The sequence below is a fragment of the Ischnura elegans genome, chromosome 7, assembly GCF_921293095.1.
Source record: "Ischnura elegans chromosome 7, ioIscEleg1.1, whole genome shotgun sequence".
Classification (NCBI taxonomy): Eukaryota; Metazoa; Arthropoda; class Insecta; order Odonata; family Coenagrionidae; genus Ischnura; species Ischnura elegans.
The window spans coordinates 53418276-53435152 of NC_060252.1; the positions used below are offsets into that span (position 1 = coordinate 53418276).

The 16877-nt window shown below is 39.3% G+C and overlaps 1 protein-coding gene across 2 annotated transcripts in view; it reads right to left on the reverse strand.

Moving 5' to 3' along the window:
• The window catches only part of LOC124162464 (electron transfer flavoprotein-ubiquinone oxidoreductase, mitochondrial), a 192165-nt gene that overhangs the window by 164225 nt on the left and 11063 nt on the right, over nt 1-16877 (reverse strand). For both annotated transcript variants that reach the window (XM_046539005.1, XM_046539006.1), the window contains exons 8-10: nt 12339-12550; nt 10243-10425; nt 5273-5494 (exon numbers count right to left, since the gene is read on the reverse strand). In XM_046539005.1, coding sequence (XP_046394961.1) covers nt 5273-5494; nt 10243-10425; nt 12339-12550 — 617 coding nt within the window. The remainder of the gene's footprint in view (nt 1-5272; nt 5495-10242; nt 10426-12338; nt 12551-16877) is intronic.

Genomic DNA, 16877 nt, shown 5'->3' on the forward strand with positions numbered 1-16877 from the left:
TGACCCATTATTTTCACTTCCCATTTTAGTGCTTTCGGATAGGAAACTTAATCAACGAAGGCTGGTGAACAGTAATCCCAAGAGAATTTCGAAAAGAAATTCAACTTACTCTCTTAATCAGACGTGCAAGAAAGAAAAGGGCGTGCATTACATTTTCAAGGACCTATTCTTACGAAGATAAGTATTTTAAATTGTATTTTCTCGAAGATGATAAGCGAAAAACGCAGGAATAATCTATCTGGACACAAAATATTTCATACGCCACAGGATTTTAACCGAAAGATTCATTTCACTTTCAGGTAACCTCCAACGCTTTCTTCGAGTGAAGATGACGAGAAGGACTGAGGATACGAAAAAGGAAAAAGTAAGATGAAGATAAGCGGAGAGGGGTAAAAAGAGAAAGGCCTTTCGAGATGTGCTCCTCAAAAAACCATATTCTTTCTCGAGAAGAGAAATGTTGAGGTGGAACGAATGGAAAGTCTCCATGTGTGCCAGAGTGTACCTTTGTGGTTATTTCCAGAGGGACGTAAGAAAACTTTAAGTTTTAACACCGAGAGATGGATGTTTCTGTCCACACCTATTCACAAACCAAGAGGCCGGGGGATCGGGTTGGTGAGGTGGCTTGATTGTTGGCTTCCCACCCGGCGGGCTTGGGATCAAATCCAGGCGGTGGCAGAGAATTTTCAGAGACCGCCCGATCCCTACTTGAATGTTGTGTTGAGTACATTTCAAGCGCAACACTCCGTCCATCGGATGGGACGTTAAGCCGTGGTCCCCTTGGCGCCTTTCAGTAAGAGCAGGCTAAAGGTGACGCCAGGTTTTCCTCCACCCTTTCTTACCTAACCTTTCCTCAAGACGCAAATGACCTCAGCTGCCGGTTGCCTCCTCCAAATACCAAACCATAAACAGAGTTTGTATCAACTGACATGGATAACATTTACTTCCCGATAAAAATATTATTTCGTGACCTTAAGCGACTATCTAACGCACTCAAAAAAGTATTGACTTCACTTCCGCCGCCTTCCTTACAAAACAAAATTCCTGGAATGGGGACGTTAAATAAATATTGAACAGCATCATCAGGGATCATATCAATACGTAAACCGCACAATAAATAACTATCAACTCAGGCATGTAGATATAATATTTTCTTACCTCACTCGACAACATAATTCCGTCCAGGACAAACCAGGAAATAGATCCTCCAATAATATTATAAACTTCTACGTATCTACAATAGAAAATACCCGCTCCTTCAAGATGAAAGGGATAGTACATCAAACAACGGAATTTTTCTCAAGGAACAGACTCAAGATACCTCGCGGTTCCCCACAAAATCACTCCAGAAGAATATAGCATGCTCAGTTCCTTCGTTGCAGTTTTTCGGAGAAAACTGAGGCACTCGATTTAATTTAATAACTTCTCGGCTGATTTCTACACTCCGAATTCATAGACATCAACAAGAGTCCAATAGAGCAGCAGAGACTGACCCAATACTTAACAAATTTCACCTAAAATATTTTTAAACGCATTACCTTTTTGCAATGTGCAGTTATTGAAATAAAAATCAAATGAAAAAGTAATAATTCAAAAATAAAAATAACCTGAAAAATAAATGAAATGTAGAAACCAACCGAATAGCAGCCAATTCTCAAATTCACCCAATAATTGAAATGTGCGTTTATGATAATCATAAATATATCAATAACTACCAATAAAAACAACGACAGATAACCTTGATCACTTGAATTATTTGGACCAAGTAGAGGCACAGAGTATATTAATATTACTCTATGGTATATGTGACTGCTTCCTAGCAAATAATAATAAGTGCCGTCGGTCTTGTGCCAGATGATGGCTCTGTGAACTGAAACGCGTCACACACATTAAATAATAGTGGAAAAGTGCTAACACCTTTTATTTCAATAAACCCATAGCCCTCGATCCCTTTAAAACTTTAGCAGCGCTTACACTACTTTCTACCCTACCATGGCGATAGAGGTAGTAAGAGGAATAAAGACACGACGGTCGTCAAAACAAAAAGTTGAAAGGGAGACGTGAAAGGAAAAAAAATCCAGTCGCGGGGCAGTGAGATGGACGGTCGAAAAAAAAAAAGGGATGGGAAATCAAAATCACAGAGAGTTCGAAGGGAAGCAGAAAAGGGAAGGGGAAAAATGATGGAGTAAAAGGAGAGATCTCCACGTACGGAGACAACAGAAACGAAAAGTGAAAGGCAAGAGAAAGGGGGGGGGGCGAAATCGGGCAAACGGTGAATTTTTAATTGCTAGCACAATTTGAAAAGGTCCGTTCCGACGAATAAAAAAAAAGAAACCTACTTTTCCCAAGCCCCGGGAACGGACGGAAAAAAAGGATTTTCCGTTCCAGAGAAAACTTACGCAAAGTGGCACGGAGCCTGTAACAGCACTTCACTTGAAATTTGCCCGCGGAATATTTGAGGGATAGAAATTGCTGGGGCACTTGGACTCGGCTTGCTTGGAAATTACGAATCCAGCGAGAAACCCCTCCTCAACGAACCGGCGGTTATTCGTGAAGTTATGAGTTGAACAAAGAAAACTTTAAAGCAGAAAAAGGGACTTAACACGATAACTTAACAAAGGAAAATAAACTGAATTGTCAAATGTCAGGTTAAGAAACAGCGGTTTTCCACGAACTAATAAATTTTGTTAGAATGAAAATGGGCTACGAACTACTTTTTAATCTACAAATAATAGTTACGCATCAAACACTTTACTGAAACTAACGAAAACAATATTTTACAAGAAACTATTCGTGAATTAAAATTGATTAAAAATCAAATTTTAAAAATTATATCAAGCTATGATGAAGGACGAAATGAATGCCCATTAGGTTTAGAATAACTCGGGAAATAACGTGAAGCTTGGTCGTTATTGGATAAATATTTAAAGGCATTATAAAGCCAGCATAGTGAGCATAATATTAGTCGGCCTCGGTGGCGGCGGGGTGAAGTCTTGTCTGCCACCTAAGAGGTTGTGTGTTCGATTTTGACCCTATCCAGGGCATGGTTGTGCGTGCACGTGAAATTGTTATACTGATGATAACCCCGATAAAAAAGGCCAATATGCTGTTTTCGGTGATTTGGAAATTAATAATAAATAAATAATCCATAAAATAACGCCGTATTACACAGAAAGAGGGATACGACCTGACGAGTTCAAATATAAGACTGGGGTATGGAATGATAAAGAGACTGATAAGAACGAGGACAGCTGAGAAATGAGTAGAAAAAGGTCTCCAAGAGGCGGAACGAAATAGTGCGACGCGTTTGACGTCCCAGCCAATTCGCCCATCCCCAGCTCACCCTCGCGATTTCCAAGAGAAAAAATGAAGGAATCACTCCTTCGAATCCCATCCACAATTCCGACGGATCCCCTAACCCCACACCACGTAGCCCAACTCAATGAACCCCTCTTCCCATCAGGCCTCCCACGATTTCCCCAATACGCGAACCCGAGACGAAATGGAATGTCCCCGCTGAAAAAACGAAAAAATATAAGAATTGAGGAGACGAAGGAAAAGAACGAATTTTGGAGGTATGGCCGGGGTTAAAAGGATGAGGAAAAATTTTTCTCCCGACATCCATGATGGACTCTTCCTCGAGCCCTTTCACTCTACATAGTCCGACGAGCCATCGAAGCGGTTCCCGCACGAAAAACTTACAACGAGAGCTTATACGAGATCAGGGGATGGGAAGGATAAGATGCACCGTATCCTATCCTCTTCTTCTCGGCCCAGAAGAAACCCCGGCAGCACTTATTCAACTCGCAGAAAAACGAAGCTAGATTTTCTCCGAGGATCGCTTGAAACTTATTCTCCCGAGTCACGTAACGGATTTATGGCAGTTTTCCGAAGAGAAAGAAATCTTCTAAAACAGTATCCGAACAAAATAAAAAGGATCCGAAAAAAATTCCGAGAAATAAATGCAAAGGAAAGGCCTTGAAGTCTTCCAAAGTTGAAAGAGAAAAGACATATTCGCGATTTGTGGGCTTACCTTTGGGCTAAATACACTTCACTCTATCGACGACGAGAGACAGAAGCTACCGTGCTAGGAATTCCATCAAAAATATGGAGGTAAAATTTTTAGGACTCACATAAAAGGAAATTATAACGTCATTATAAGCTGCTCCAATACCCTAAAGTCATGAGAAATCCACACTAAGTACGTCACTATCAGCCATGTAAAAACGGTGATGAAATCAATAAAATAAATGCGATAAAAAACGCAGGCATAATTCATACTGACGAGGAAGGCAAGCAGTTAAGGTGCGATTGGATTGCGTATTCGCAGTCGTGAAAGCTAATATAAAACCATACGAATGGTTAGAAGGTCTGATTTCTCCCAAGGCGCACCAAGATATTTTGGCTCAAAAAGAACCGAAATCCAACAACAAATGTAGAAAGTATCTGCTTCGCGAAAAATATAGGTTTTAAAGGCACAATGTTCTACCAAAGGTAGAAACCTAAAAGAGACTCATAACCAATTTGTAAGTAGTTTTCCTCTTTTTCACACGCAAAATACTGATTATTTTTCAACGGACTCATAACGTATTTGGCGATAGAGAATAAAATTAGATATTTAATCCTATCATATCCGCTGGAAAACGAGCAACTGTTAAACAACAAGATTAACAGAAAAGTCATAACGCAGGTACGCCGGACGAAGACAAATTGATTTCCAAAATCATCCACACTAATAAATTAACTTTTTGATCGATTAGGTGGAACAATTTGATTAATTAGATACAGTGAAAAAAAACAATACGTATTGAAACACCTCCTTATCAAAGAAGAAATGCATAACAAAACTACTTTATCTAATGATAACACACAGCGCCTATAGAAAATTTCTTTACATACAGAAATTTTTTAACGATTTCAACACATTATCAAATTTGAAGAGCACTAATGAATGGAATGCCTGAATAACAATTTATAACAGTTCGACCGAGTAAAACCGCCTCGGAAATACAAAAAATACTTCTTCGAAACACACATTTCTATCACAAATATAACGCTGCAATCGCAAAATTTTGCCATCCATAGCTTATTTTGCCGAGAACGTGCGAAAGAATAAAAATTACCCTTGATTACTGCAATTCGCATAACTCTTTGCGTTGCGGGTTGCCGCGCGTCAGGGTAAGGTAAATGCCGCAGAGTAGGGAACGCATGTTTCTTATTAAGGAAAAAAATACTCCACAGTAATTAATAAAAAGAAAAAGTTTTGAGTACGAACCAGCAGGGCAGAATCTCCCTTCAGGACCATCGTAGACACCAAGGTTATTCTTAACGGGTACAGTATCATCCATCAGTGTGAGATGAGCTGGCTGATCACCTTCATGGTTGGTCCCAGTTAGTGCCACTGATGTGAGTAGGTCAAAACTTATCTTTCCATCGGGCTTAGGATATTCGATAGGAGTGCACTCAGCTGCAGGCTTTAACCTTTTGGAATCAGCACCTACAAAGATAAAAAAATTGATATCCTGTACCGAATCCAAACTAACTCCCATCAATTCCATTGATGATTTGAAGAGCTGACATAATCTTAGTAGCAAATCTTTCCTAATCTTTCCTTAGTCTAGCTGACATAATCAAATAAGTCCTTAGAATCTCCAAGAAATTGCTCTCTTAGTATCAAAAATTAATGTTGACTAGAAAGTAGTCCTAATGACTAGTTAGCTGTTAAAGTTTCAGCTGTATCCATCTCATAGTTTCTTTGTTGTTGCCGATTGTAGAGAACAACTACCATTTGTTTATAAAAATGGATAAAATTGAGTTTTGTGCAGTGATCAAACACTTGTTTTTGAAAGGGTTAACACCGAAATAAATAAATGGTAACTTGAATGAAGCATACGAAGGATCTGCTTATGTGTTTGAAACTATGTATTTAGAATAGGACAAGTGAATAAAAACGTGGTCGTACCTCCGAAAAAATTAACTTTGTTCTGGGCGCTCTGTGGAAGTGTCTACCCCTGAAAATTATTGACAAAATCCACAATATGGTTTTAAATGCTAGACGAATCAAAGTGCACGATACAGGTAAGGCCACAGGCATATGACAATGCACAATTTCTTTAATTTTGCATGAAAATTTGGGCGTGAAAAAATATCTGGAAGATTGCTGCCGCATTTTCTCACATTGGAGAATAAATGCCATCGTGTGGCCAGCTCAAAGGCTGTTTTGGCGATTTTACTCTGTAATCTTGAGGATTTTCCTCATCAATTCATGAGTTATCATGGAATATAGATTCATCACTAAATTACAGAGACAAAATATCAGGTGAGACAATGGAAATTTGAAGATGAAAGGGCTCCAAAGCAGGCAATGATGTTGAAATGAGCCGGTCAAGCCATGGAAACGATATTTTAGAATGCATGCAGAATCATCCACATTGATTAATTGGGAATGGGAAAAACAATAACAGGAGAGTATTATGCATCATTATTGGACCAATTGATGGTATAAATAAAGAAAAGCGCTCTTATTTGAAGCAGAAAAATTTCTTACTTCAACAAGACAATGCACGGGTGCACACCAGTTCAGAGTCAATAGCCAAAATTACAGAATTTAAGTTTCAATCATTACAAAATTCACCATATTCAACAGATTTGGCCTTTGGTGACTTTTTCTAATTTCACAACTTGAAGAAATGGCTTTGCGGACAAAGGTTTATGTCTAAGGAGTAGATCATCGCCCAAACCAATGCCTATTTTGAGGAGATCCCAAAATTTTACTTTTTGGACGGCTTGAAATGCTTGGAAAAATGCTTACAAAATTTCATATGGCTGAAAGAGGACAAAAATAAGAAATATAAAATATTTGACCTAATATAATTTGCTTTTACACCTTTTCCCTCGTACAATGGATATCCACTAAGAATCAGCTTCTACCATTTATTTCCTATAATCCCAAGAATACCACGGTTACGTGGTTTTTTAAGCATTGCAAGCTAAGAATGTGAGACTTAATAGACAAATTCCCAATTTGTCCATAAAAAAAGAAAGGGATAAACAGCATCCAAATTTTTATCAGAATTTCATTAATTTTCTCTATTTCCATGGATATAAACAATATTTGACATCTTGTTCACCACTTCAAACACTCTTTGTAATTTAACAATTGTCTTCTTTTTTTCCAGTATGGAATATTTTTCTTACTTCAATATGCTCAAACACATACAAAGACAATTATGTGAGAAAAGTAGGAGGGGGAAAATCTTGAGTAGGTAGAGCAATTCATCTATTTGGGCAGCACATATGAGGAAAACAGATCAGAGCAGCTAGGACATTAGGAAGAGAATTTTAATAGAAAAGCATGCGTTCATGAGCATGTAAGAGCTAAGAAGGTAAAAAACGATGCGTAGTGAGACGACTTGTCCCTTATTTGGCGTCTCGTCGGCGTTAAACAAATCGATGTTACCAACTGTTAGAGAAGTGATGAAATAATTTTAGACCTGCGCACGCAGGAAAGGAGACTACGGTCATGAAGGCGCCTCTCGAGTGGCTATGAAGGTTTGGGAACTTAGGTTATGCACTTCTATTCCGGTATTGTCCGACAGCTGTGACTAAATGGATGAATAAGGGTGAAGGCCGCCGGCGTACCCTCCCCGCTCCCCTCTCGAACGCCCCAGATGCAGCAAAATTCACAATAAGTGCGTCTTTCTTCGTTAGTCTTACTAATATTTGATTTATCAGCATCGTCCAGTGAGGAACAATCACGAAGGAATTATTCAATTACCTGCTTTCCAGTTTGTATTTCTTATGTTAGTCTCATTCCTCGTCTTTTGCTGCTGTCAACAAAGTTTTGGTAAATTCTTTCGCGAATCTCTCCTCCGTATGTATAATAAAAGGAATATTGAAATTTAAATTTGAACTTTCATCAATAGATTTTTAAATTCCACAGTGCTAAGCTCGGATATAGCCGAAGGAACCGGAGTCTCTCTCCAATATTTCATCAGCGGGTAGTACTTTACGTCGATATTAAAATCCAGCAATTAAATAATATCTCGGATTGGTCGCCAAACGCATCCTTGCAGAAACGCATATTGGGTCCCTAGATTACCCTCCCAACGTTTATGTCGCAAATCCAAGTCGGGAAGGGATCGGCTTGCGGCTCTGGTATCCTCGACGCTGCGTGGGCGTTGGAATATTTTCTTCGCGGACGCAAATTAGGCATTTTGTGGCTAAACGGTGGCAGATACGTCAAAATGCACGAAATTTTTGCCCTAGAAGAGCAGTAACTCAGCAAAATCTATAAATGACCATAAAATATTATATTTTTCGAATTTTGACCCTCCCCCCCTAAATTTCATTTGAGCGAGGGTCATGGGTTCACGTACAGGTCTCAAATTTTTCAGGCCTTATTTTTGATCGGTCCCACAACTTTTTTTCATTGGGCATTCATTTTTTTCATCCTACTGAAGAGGGCCTTGAGTATTCTGCTACGCATGTTCCTAGGTGCTGAAGGGGGGTCGGATTTCTGGAGGAAGCGCCGGCAACGTTTTGCAGACGCAATCAGCCGGCTGTTGGCCCGAGTTGCTTCTGCCCCAGACCCTCGCCGCAGAATGGAAGCATAAACGAACAATGCCCCAAATCCCCTATTCTCCCCTCGTGAAGCTGGTCTTAGCTAAAATAGTGTGCCCCAAAGAAAAGTGCGAGTTTCACGCTCTCTCTCTCTCTCTCGTCCGAAGAAGAGGAAGGACCATTGTTTTTCTGTCAATCCCTCATTGTTCTCTGTTCTCTCAAAGTTGCATTGACAATAATTCGTCTTTCTCAAACAAAACTGACATTGCTAAAAAGTGTTGATCTCACCATTATAAATGGGTTGATATTTAAATCGCCTTAAAGACTAAAATACTTCTTTTGTTTTCAAAGGCATTACTTAATAGGGTAGTTTCCTTCATCAAAGAAAACGAAAGGCATTGATTGCGATTCGTTACCCACCATTAGTGTATTCATAATACACAAATTATTTGGTTTTTGAAATACCGGTTTAGGCGAATGGCAAGGGTCAAATTTTATCCTCATTTGAAAAAGGCCAGATTGGCGCCCATGCGATTCCACTCCACGTGACGTCACAGGGACCTAGTTTCTACACGAGAGGATAGGAGTTATACATCGTCTGAGGTTACCAATGCATGCATGAGGCACAGAGCTCAGGGAAACATGTCTTAATAATCACCTACTAAAACTGGCTAAGGTCGGAAAGTTTTCTTCGTTTGATAAGGTATTAATAAACCTTTTTTAAGCCAAGTGCTACCTTTCAGCAAGGTACTCAGCTACCCCCTGGCAGCCTGCGACGTATCAGCGCTAAGCCTCGCCTCAAGGTCACCTCACCGGGCGGGAGGGGGAACCAGAAATACGACGTACAGAGATATTTCCCGGCATTCATACTTGAGCGTCGCGTTTTCGCGCGCTTGAAAATTTTCACTTTTCATTTAATCGCGAAAAATAGACATTGTCATTTAAAAATCTAAAAGCGTGAAATACGTACTCCAGGAGTAATAATCTTTCGATTAAGGCAATAAAAAAATAATAGGAAATCACCCTATTGTTCTGAATTTTATTGTTTAATCAATATTGTGTCTAAGGGTTTATTGTGTGTCAGGGTATATTCGTGTTTAAAGGTATTTTTTGTTTTTTTGGGGGGTATTTCAATGTCTATTGGGTTATTTTTTTTGTTGTTATTTTGTTAACGGTTCATTAAAAGTGATTTATGGTAAAAGGAAAAGAACCGGAATCTTATTATTTAAGGGGGGAGTTTGGTCATAGTACGCAGCAATTCCTCTGCCCCCCACCAATTTTACTAGCTTTAGTGCAAATCCAACGGCGATGGCCACCCGAAATCGGTGTTCCCTACCCCCGGATCGGAGGAGGGGAGTGGTAGATGGAAGCATTGACTCCTCCGACTCGGGGAAAAACAAATACGTACGTGTCGTCTCGTTTGCAAACTCACTCGTACTAACATCTTCGGAGAAAGGGAGGGGGGGTTTGGGCAAAACCATGCCAGGGAGACGGGACCGGCACAGTATATACATGTCTAACGCAAAGGGAAATATCTATCATCATCATTATGGAAACTATCCACCCAGCAACAGCATTAAATATATTGAATATATGCGAGAAAACTGCATACTCCAAAATTATACGCAATTACATTTTTTAACTATTACTTACAGCCTTTTCACACATTAATAAATTACATACCTCCATGACTAAGAGTCCATGGTTCCATTCCTCTCCCAAGCAAATAGAAGACTCCAGTGTACATTAACCCTCCATACAATCCAAGGGCATTGTGGAATGAGGGACGGACATTTCTCACACTCTTCAGCTCCGACCACACCCAGCTTTGTCGAATTTTGTCTTCATAGGACTTGGGATCAACACCTATATAATGATGGAAAAAATGGAACATGGTAAAATCGTATGGTAAATAATAATTCAATATAAAAATAAATTAATAGAATAAGCAATGCTTTTCTTGAAACAATTTTTCAATACACTTAGATTTAAACACATTTGATGTTATGATTTTCTATCATATTTATTCCTTTTAATAATCACAGCAATGCTAATCGGATTTTGGTGGCCATTGTTTCAAACTAATCTTCATATTTAATTTTTAAATTCTAAATAACAATCGAGATACAGCACAAATCATAATGAAAGTTTTAGAATATTCCATTGTCAACTGGTTCTGAGTTATTCTGAAAATTTCAGCTTGATAGCTAACAGTGGTCGCACGTGCGTATAGGCATATTAGCAAGTGCACACCCAAAGATGAATGAATTATAAAAGAAAACTATTCCTTTGCAACGAGAAGGATAAAAATCCTGTCTACATATGCGAGAAACATGAAGCTCCAAACGCTACAGCTATCTCCTTTTCGAATTCACCACTCTTCAAGTGTGCGATCCCGTAGCATTGCGCCGGTCGCATATTCGGTCTATGCGATCGCTTGAGGGTGTTCGGGTGGGACAAAGTAAGCGGGGGATTAAGTGCTGTTCAAATGGGTGATGGGAGCAGACTCAAAACGATGCGAGTACGCATGCGCATATTTTTGGTGTGTGACTCCCAGGTAGTGTAGCGGTGTAGCCGCCCCCTACACTACCTCCGCCCAGGATCCTTGTCCGTCTGCAACAGAGTCATCTGTATGGCCGTTTTCTACACTACTTCCTCATAGGGTGTAAGGAAAGGAGAATGAATTTCATCTACCATCACTTGTAAAGGTGTGTTTAGAATAATTACTTTCATGCATGCTAATATTATTTCTGTTCATGCAATTTTAAGGGTATTATGTACCAGTGGTATGTTTTGCTTGCTATGTATTCTATTATGACAAAATATGATGCTCATGGATTAGGATTAACATAATATAATTAAATGATCCTATATCTGCTCTAATGCCCTGTCCTTGAGCGGCGAGCGGCCTCTTCTTCGTGTCTAGTGAATAACCCTGTTGTTTGGTCTTTAAGAGAAAACGGGGAATATGTAACCAACAGGGTTATTCACTAGACACGAAGAAGAGGCCACTCACCGCTCAAGGACAGGGCTGAGAGTTCTGCTGACGTCAGCGCCGCCCTCCTCCCTCACTACTCCGGTGGATGGGGGAGGTTGGACGAGTATCTTAATTGACAACCAATTCTGTACTTTCATTCATCGTCTGATGATGCGCTCTGTAACGGATGCGAAAGCTTGCGAAACAAAGCGCGACACGCAGCTGCATTAGCCATTAGCAACGATGCCCCTCGCTGCAAAAACCTACGTTCAAAGCGATCTCAAATTTAACCTCAAAAGGTAAAAAAATTAACAGTTCCGCTTTTACCATAAAATTACAGAAAGATAAATGATTTTCAATGGATTCATGTCAATGACATTAAAAAAACAAGATTTGTGGGTGATACTAAAAAATTAACTAGTAGAAGACTCATAGATTTAACCACATTATTTTTAGGCAATAATATCATTCTCTTACATCATTTACCATAAAAGAAAAAATAGCTGGCCATTAATTACCAATAAAGAGCTTGGCAAAGTGCCCCATCAACTACCTGTCTTTACCTCCGGCTCACACATTAACTTTGAGAACAAATAGCTGCTAAAAGTATCGTTCATAACAGCAAAGTGAGTAGCATCTCAAGAATTATATTCTAAAATAAAATGGATCCTAGATATCATGCTAGTAGTGTGATTTCACCCCTTGCAGTATGTGCATGAGGTGCCCAGCAGAATTGGATCGAAATGAAGGATTAGGATTTTCCTAAAGGAAAGAAAGTCATCATACTCATAGTTAAACTTACCTGCAGTTTCAGACTTTGCAGATTCATCAAAAATTGTTTCGAAAACACTCTCGGCAGCAAGCATTCCACTTTTCATGGCTGTGTGTGTCCCTTTAATTTTTGGAACATTGAGAAAACCTGGACTGCAACCAACAAGGCAACCTCCTGGGAATGTAAGCTTAGGTATGGACTGGAAACCACCTTCATTGAGGGCACGAGCACCATAAGCAATTCTAAAAAGATACAGAAAAAAGAAAAAAAATATTTATTCCCCCCGGCCAAAGCAAATAAAACTAACACCTTCATCAACACTTGTCATGAAAGGCTTTCATGTAGAGTCACTTGGTAAAGCACTTTTTTGGATGCAAAATATATTTACTCTGCAAGCGAAAATGTAATTTCAAATGTAAAAATGAGCAGATAATAACAATCACCATCTACACACATTTTCATAATAAATTTAAGGTTGAATTGCAATTACTGGATGATTACAGTTCTTTTTATAATCACTGACTTTAGATTAATGTAATTCTTTTATGAAGAAGACCCTTTAACACACTCGCAGATTACACCTGGACATTTTTTTCTCTGCTGTCATAGCTATCATTCATTTTTTTCTCACTTCTATAAAAATTAAAAGTTCTTGAGCCATCAGTAGCTGTGGTCTGCAACTCCTTAGTTCTGCGACCACACACTTTTTCCCGTTCAACCTTTCTTTGAAGTTAGGCTTAATATTTTGTTCTTCAAGCATCATCATATAACCTGCCACCCTTTCTTACGCTACCTTAGCAAAAATGAGTTCTCCTCATGTGAGCAAGCTTAATTGCATCAGCATGGGAAAATTTAAATAATACAACCAATGATTCCCGGAAAGATTCGTCTCTCTTGATTAGCAAATGGCTTATTTTCATCTCATGCTTCCAGCATAGGTTTCAAAAAATCCATTCCCTACATAAGCTTTCGATTTGCTTAAAGCATTTGCATTTTTTTATTGCCACGATGCCTCCTTTCTGCCAAAATGTTATTACAATTTCATAAACATGACGTGCTCTCTATCAAAGGTCTTTCTGCAGCCATACACACAACGTAGGTAAAAGATTTTTCATTATTTGTCTTTCTGATGGCAGATAATTGTCATGAATATTTTCTGACTGAAAACCAATTAAAGGAAAAGGCACATGTATTGCTATGTTATGGCTATCAGCACTCATTGCGTTATCATCAGAGATGGGTCGAATAGCATTTTTCTCGAATTCGAATATTGATACAAATTGGTGTTCAGGCTACCGCAGTGCGTTCGTTTTTGATGAAGGCCGAATTTTTTTCCTGAATCCCGACATTTTCCCAGGATCATTCGAGAAGCGATTGAAATATATAAACATCCTCATAATTTCAATCGAGAGATAAGCTACAAACTCCACAGCACGTGGAAGAGAGACTTCGCACCATACAGTGGTGATCAATGGGGGGCTAAGGGGACTATAGCCCCCCCTTGGGTATCTAATTTACACTAGATAGAAAGGTAATTTTGTTGGAACCCCCACTACTGCTGGGAGGTTACCCCCTACTTAGATCTGCCACTAGCCTCATACCCCAATGTTATTGGTCTCAAGGCGACCAATCAGCAACAACACACACCACCGGGCTGCCTATATTACAGCAGCCAAGACCTGCCTATATTAAGCACTTGCGAGCGACCTGAAGACTGCTGAAATGCAGGAGAAACTGTTGTCTCCATCACAATGACAAGGCGGTGAAACCCGGAAAAATGCCGCCTTCATCATTACAAATACCTAATTTTTTTCCTAATACCGTACTCGAATATGAAATACTGAATAAACATTTTTCCAGCAATTTTAAATACAAATGAAAGTTAAAATTTTAAAAATGCTTGAACACTTTACAAGTCATTCTGTGTGGCTCCTAAATCCTGATGCAAATGTCATCCAAAATCACACGAATATTAAAACAGACGATCCTCAAGTCCTCCCCTTAATATGTTATCACACACCATGCCTTTAAATGGGTTTACAAAAATTGCCACTCGCGCTGCTGACGGACAAATTGATCTGAGTTTCACTGCAAAATAAGGTGTAATTACGGGTGTTAACCCTTAACCGGTGACGTGCGGTCTGAGAGACCGCTGCATTTCTAAAAATATGAATACAGTCGGATCCGGATTTAACGTCTTCGCATTTAACGTTTTTCCGCATTTAGCGTTTATTTTTTTGGGTCCCGATTCATTCCCTATTAGGACAATGTAAAAATTATCCGTATTTAGTGTTTCCGCATTTTGCGTTTTTCCGCATTTATGGTCGTAAAAATTTGTCCCGCTCAAGATTTTTTTGCCCGATTTAACGTTTTTTCATGACGGTTCATCCAAATCTTCGAATTTATGCTCATCAACAAGAAAAGTCTCATGAAAGTTAACCAAGAGTCGATAGAATCTACCAGGGAACGCTTCTTCAACTGCTTTCTTCCGCGAGCGCAGCGCTGCGACCTTCAACTCGCAAGTTGGGTGATTTGTCTTCTCGTAACGTTTCGTTCCCCTTCTGATCCAAACACCAGGCACTTTTAGTATCAGATCCGATCTAATGGAGCAAAGTCATTCCTTAATATCCTCGAACTACCTTATCCTTCACTTCTTGAACTTGACTTCGATGATACGTGACGACTGATGACACGAGTTATCCTCCGAGGGCCGCTACAATAATGGTTTTCTCGTTGTTTTCAATTGATGGCTTATGCCCCTTTCAACTCTACTCCCTACGGGTAGTCGATTATTAGCCCAATATTTTTTCAGTCTGCTACTTTCTCTTTTCAAAAGAGGAGGCCCAATATCAATTGCGCAGTTCACTAGAAGATTCTTTCTATAATCCATTCCAAGGTCAGTTTCCACGGAGGAACAGCGAAAGAACAGAGGAAGTGTTTCCCCTATCATGACCATGACTGAGAGCATTCTTTCCTTACGGAACAACATTATTTTACATCGTAATTTAGATATCCCGGAGCCAATTTAACGACATGCGGCTGGTTGATATCGCTCTCGATTCAAAAATATTTATCTGGTGCTAATTAATGTCAAAAGAGAATGACAATCGGAGTTTTGACGAACTATCACGGTCCATGACTCTAAATAAATCGCTCATACTGGAAAAAAAATCACCGAATACTCACGGTAAAATAGATGGGCGCGGAAAAATACGAGAATCCGGCAGGTATCCCTTGGTGGTTGACTTCGACATCATAACCGTGACGAAATTGCCAAACTCCAGAGGCACTGACAATTTTTCGGATGAAATCCAGTTTTGCTGAAGATTAAACCTTTTCACTTAACAGAGTTTAGCTAATCGTTATTCAAGGTCCAACCAAATTTTATTAAAAGCTGCTGAGAAACAAGGCGAGTCGGAGTCAAGGTGATCAGCGCACCGCGTAAGCAACTTCTCCCGGCTCCATTCGACCTGCATAAGGCCGCGGATATATGACAACGAATCTGGTGTTATCATCGAGTTGAATCACCATCGGCTTGTACGCATACCAAAATAAGATTCTACTTTTTTGGATGACCTCGAAATCCAAGATGTGCGCATAGGAGGCTTTTTAAAGGCTCATAAATCCCTTGTTTCGCCGAGGCAACAGAAAACGTTAAGTTGGCAAAATTCCAGAAAACCTCCCTACTAGATATTCGGTAGTTGAGAATTCGGGATTAGCGATCTTCTGCTGTCCCTTTATTTCACTCATTCCTCATGATTTTTTGAGTACCTACTTACACCTTTTCTTATTATATTAGAAATGCTATAGTCACCTACATGTCACTTTTACAGAAAAAATTCTAAATTTCATCGAGACCACTGAAATATGCTTAAAAATGGAATCACTAATGTCCATAATAATAATCTGTGTGGGAATGCTTTTAAGTTGATGTTTATTAGAAATTTCTTAAAATATTTCATTAAAACAATTGTCATCCTCTCATCACTTATTTTTACTACCCATTTTTTTAGCTGATTCCTGAAAAGTATTATCCAACCTTCATAGGGCAGAGAACATTTTTACTACCCATTTTTTTAGCTGATTCCTGAAAAGTATTATCCAACCTTCATACCCTAACAACACCGGATATCCTACGGATATCCATTTCAGGTCCGCTATGTCCTATCTAGGTCCGCCGGCAATCAGGATATCCGTCGGATCTCCCACGGATATCCGAAGCCGGATGATCCGAAAAATGTCCGAATGGGATGATCATAGGATATTCTGTTACTTAGCTATAATAACAATAATATACAATTGTTACCATTATTGCATTCAGATTTGCACAATACCAATGCAGTTGTACCATATTCATTGATGAAAACTAAATGAATACAAATAACAACTCTGACCGCAAAAAAATATTCGAGTTAACATTTGAAGTTTTTCCTGCAATTTTTGGTTTTCGCTCATTTTTAATGCGGGTTTTCTGTCGAATGCAAGCATATAGCAATGCAAGCAGAATATCCGTTTCAGGTCCGCTATGTCCTATCTAGGTCTGCCGGCAATCAGGATATCCGTCGGATC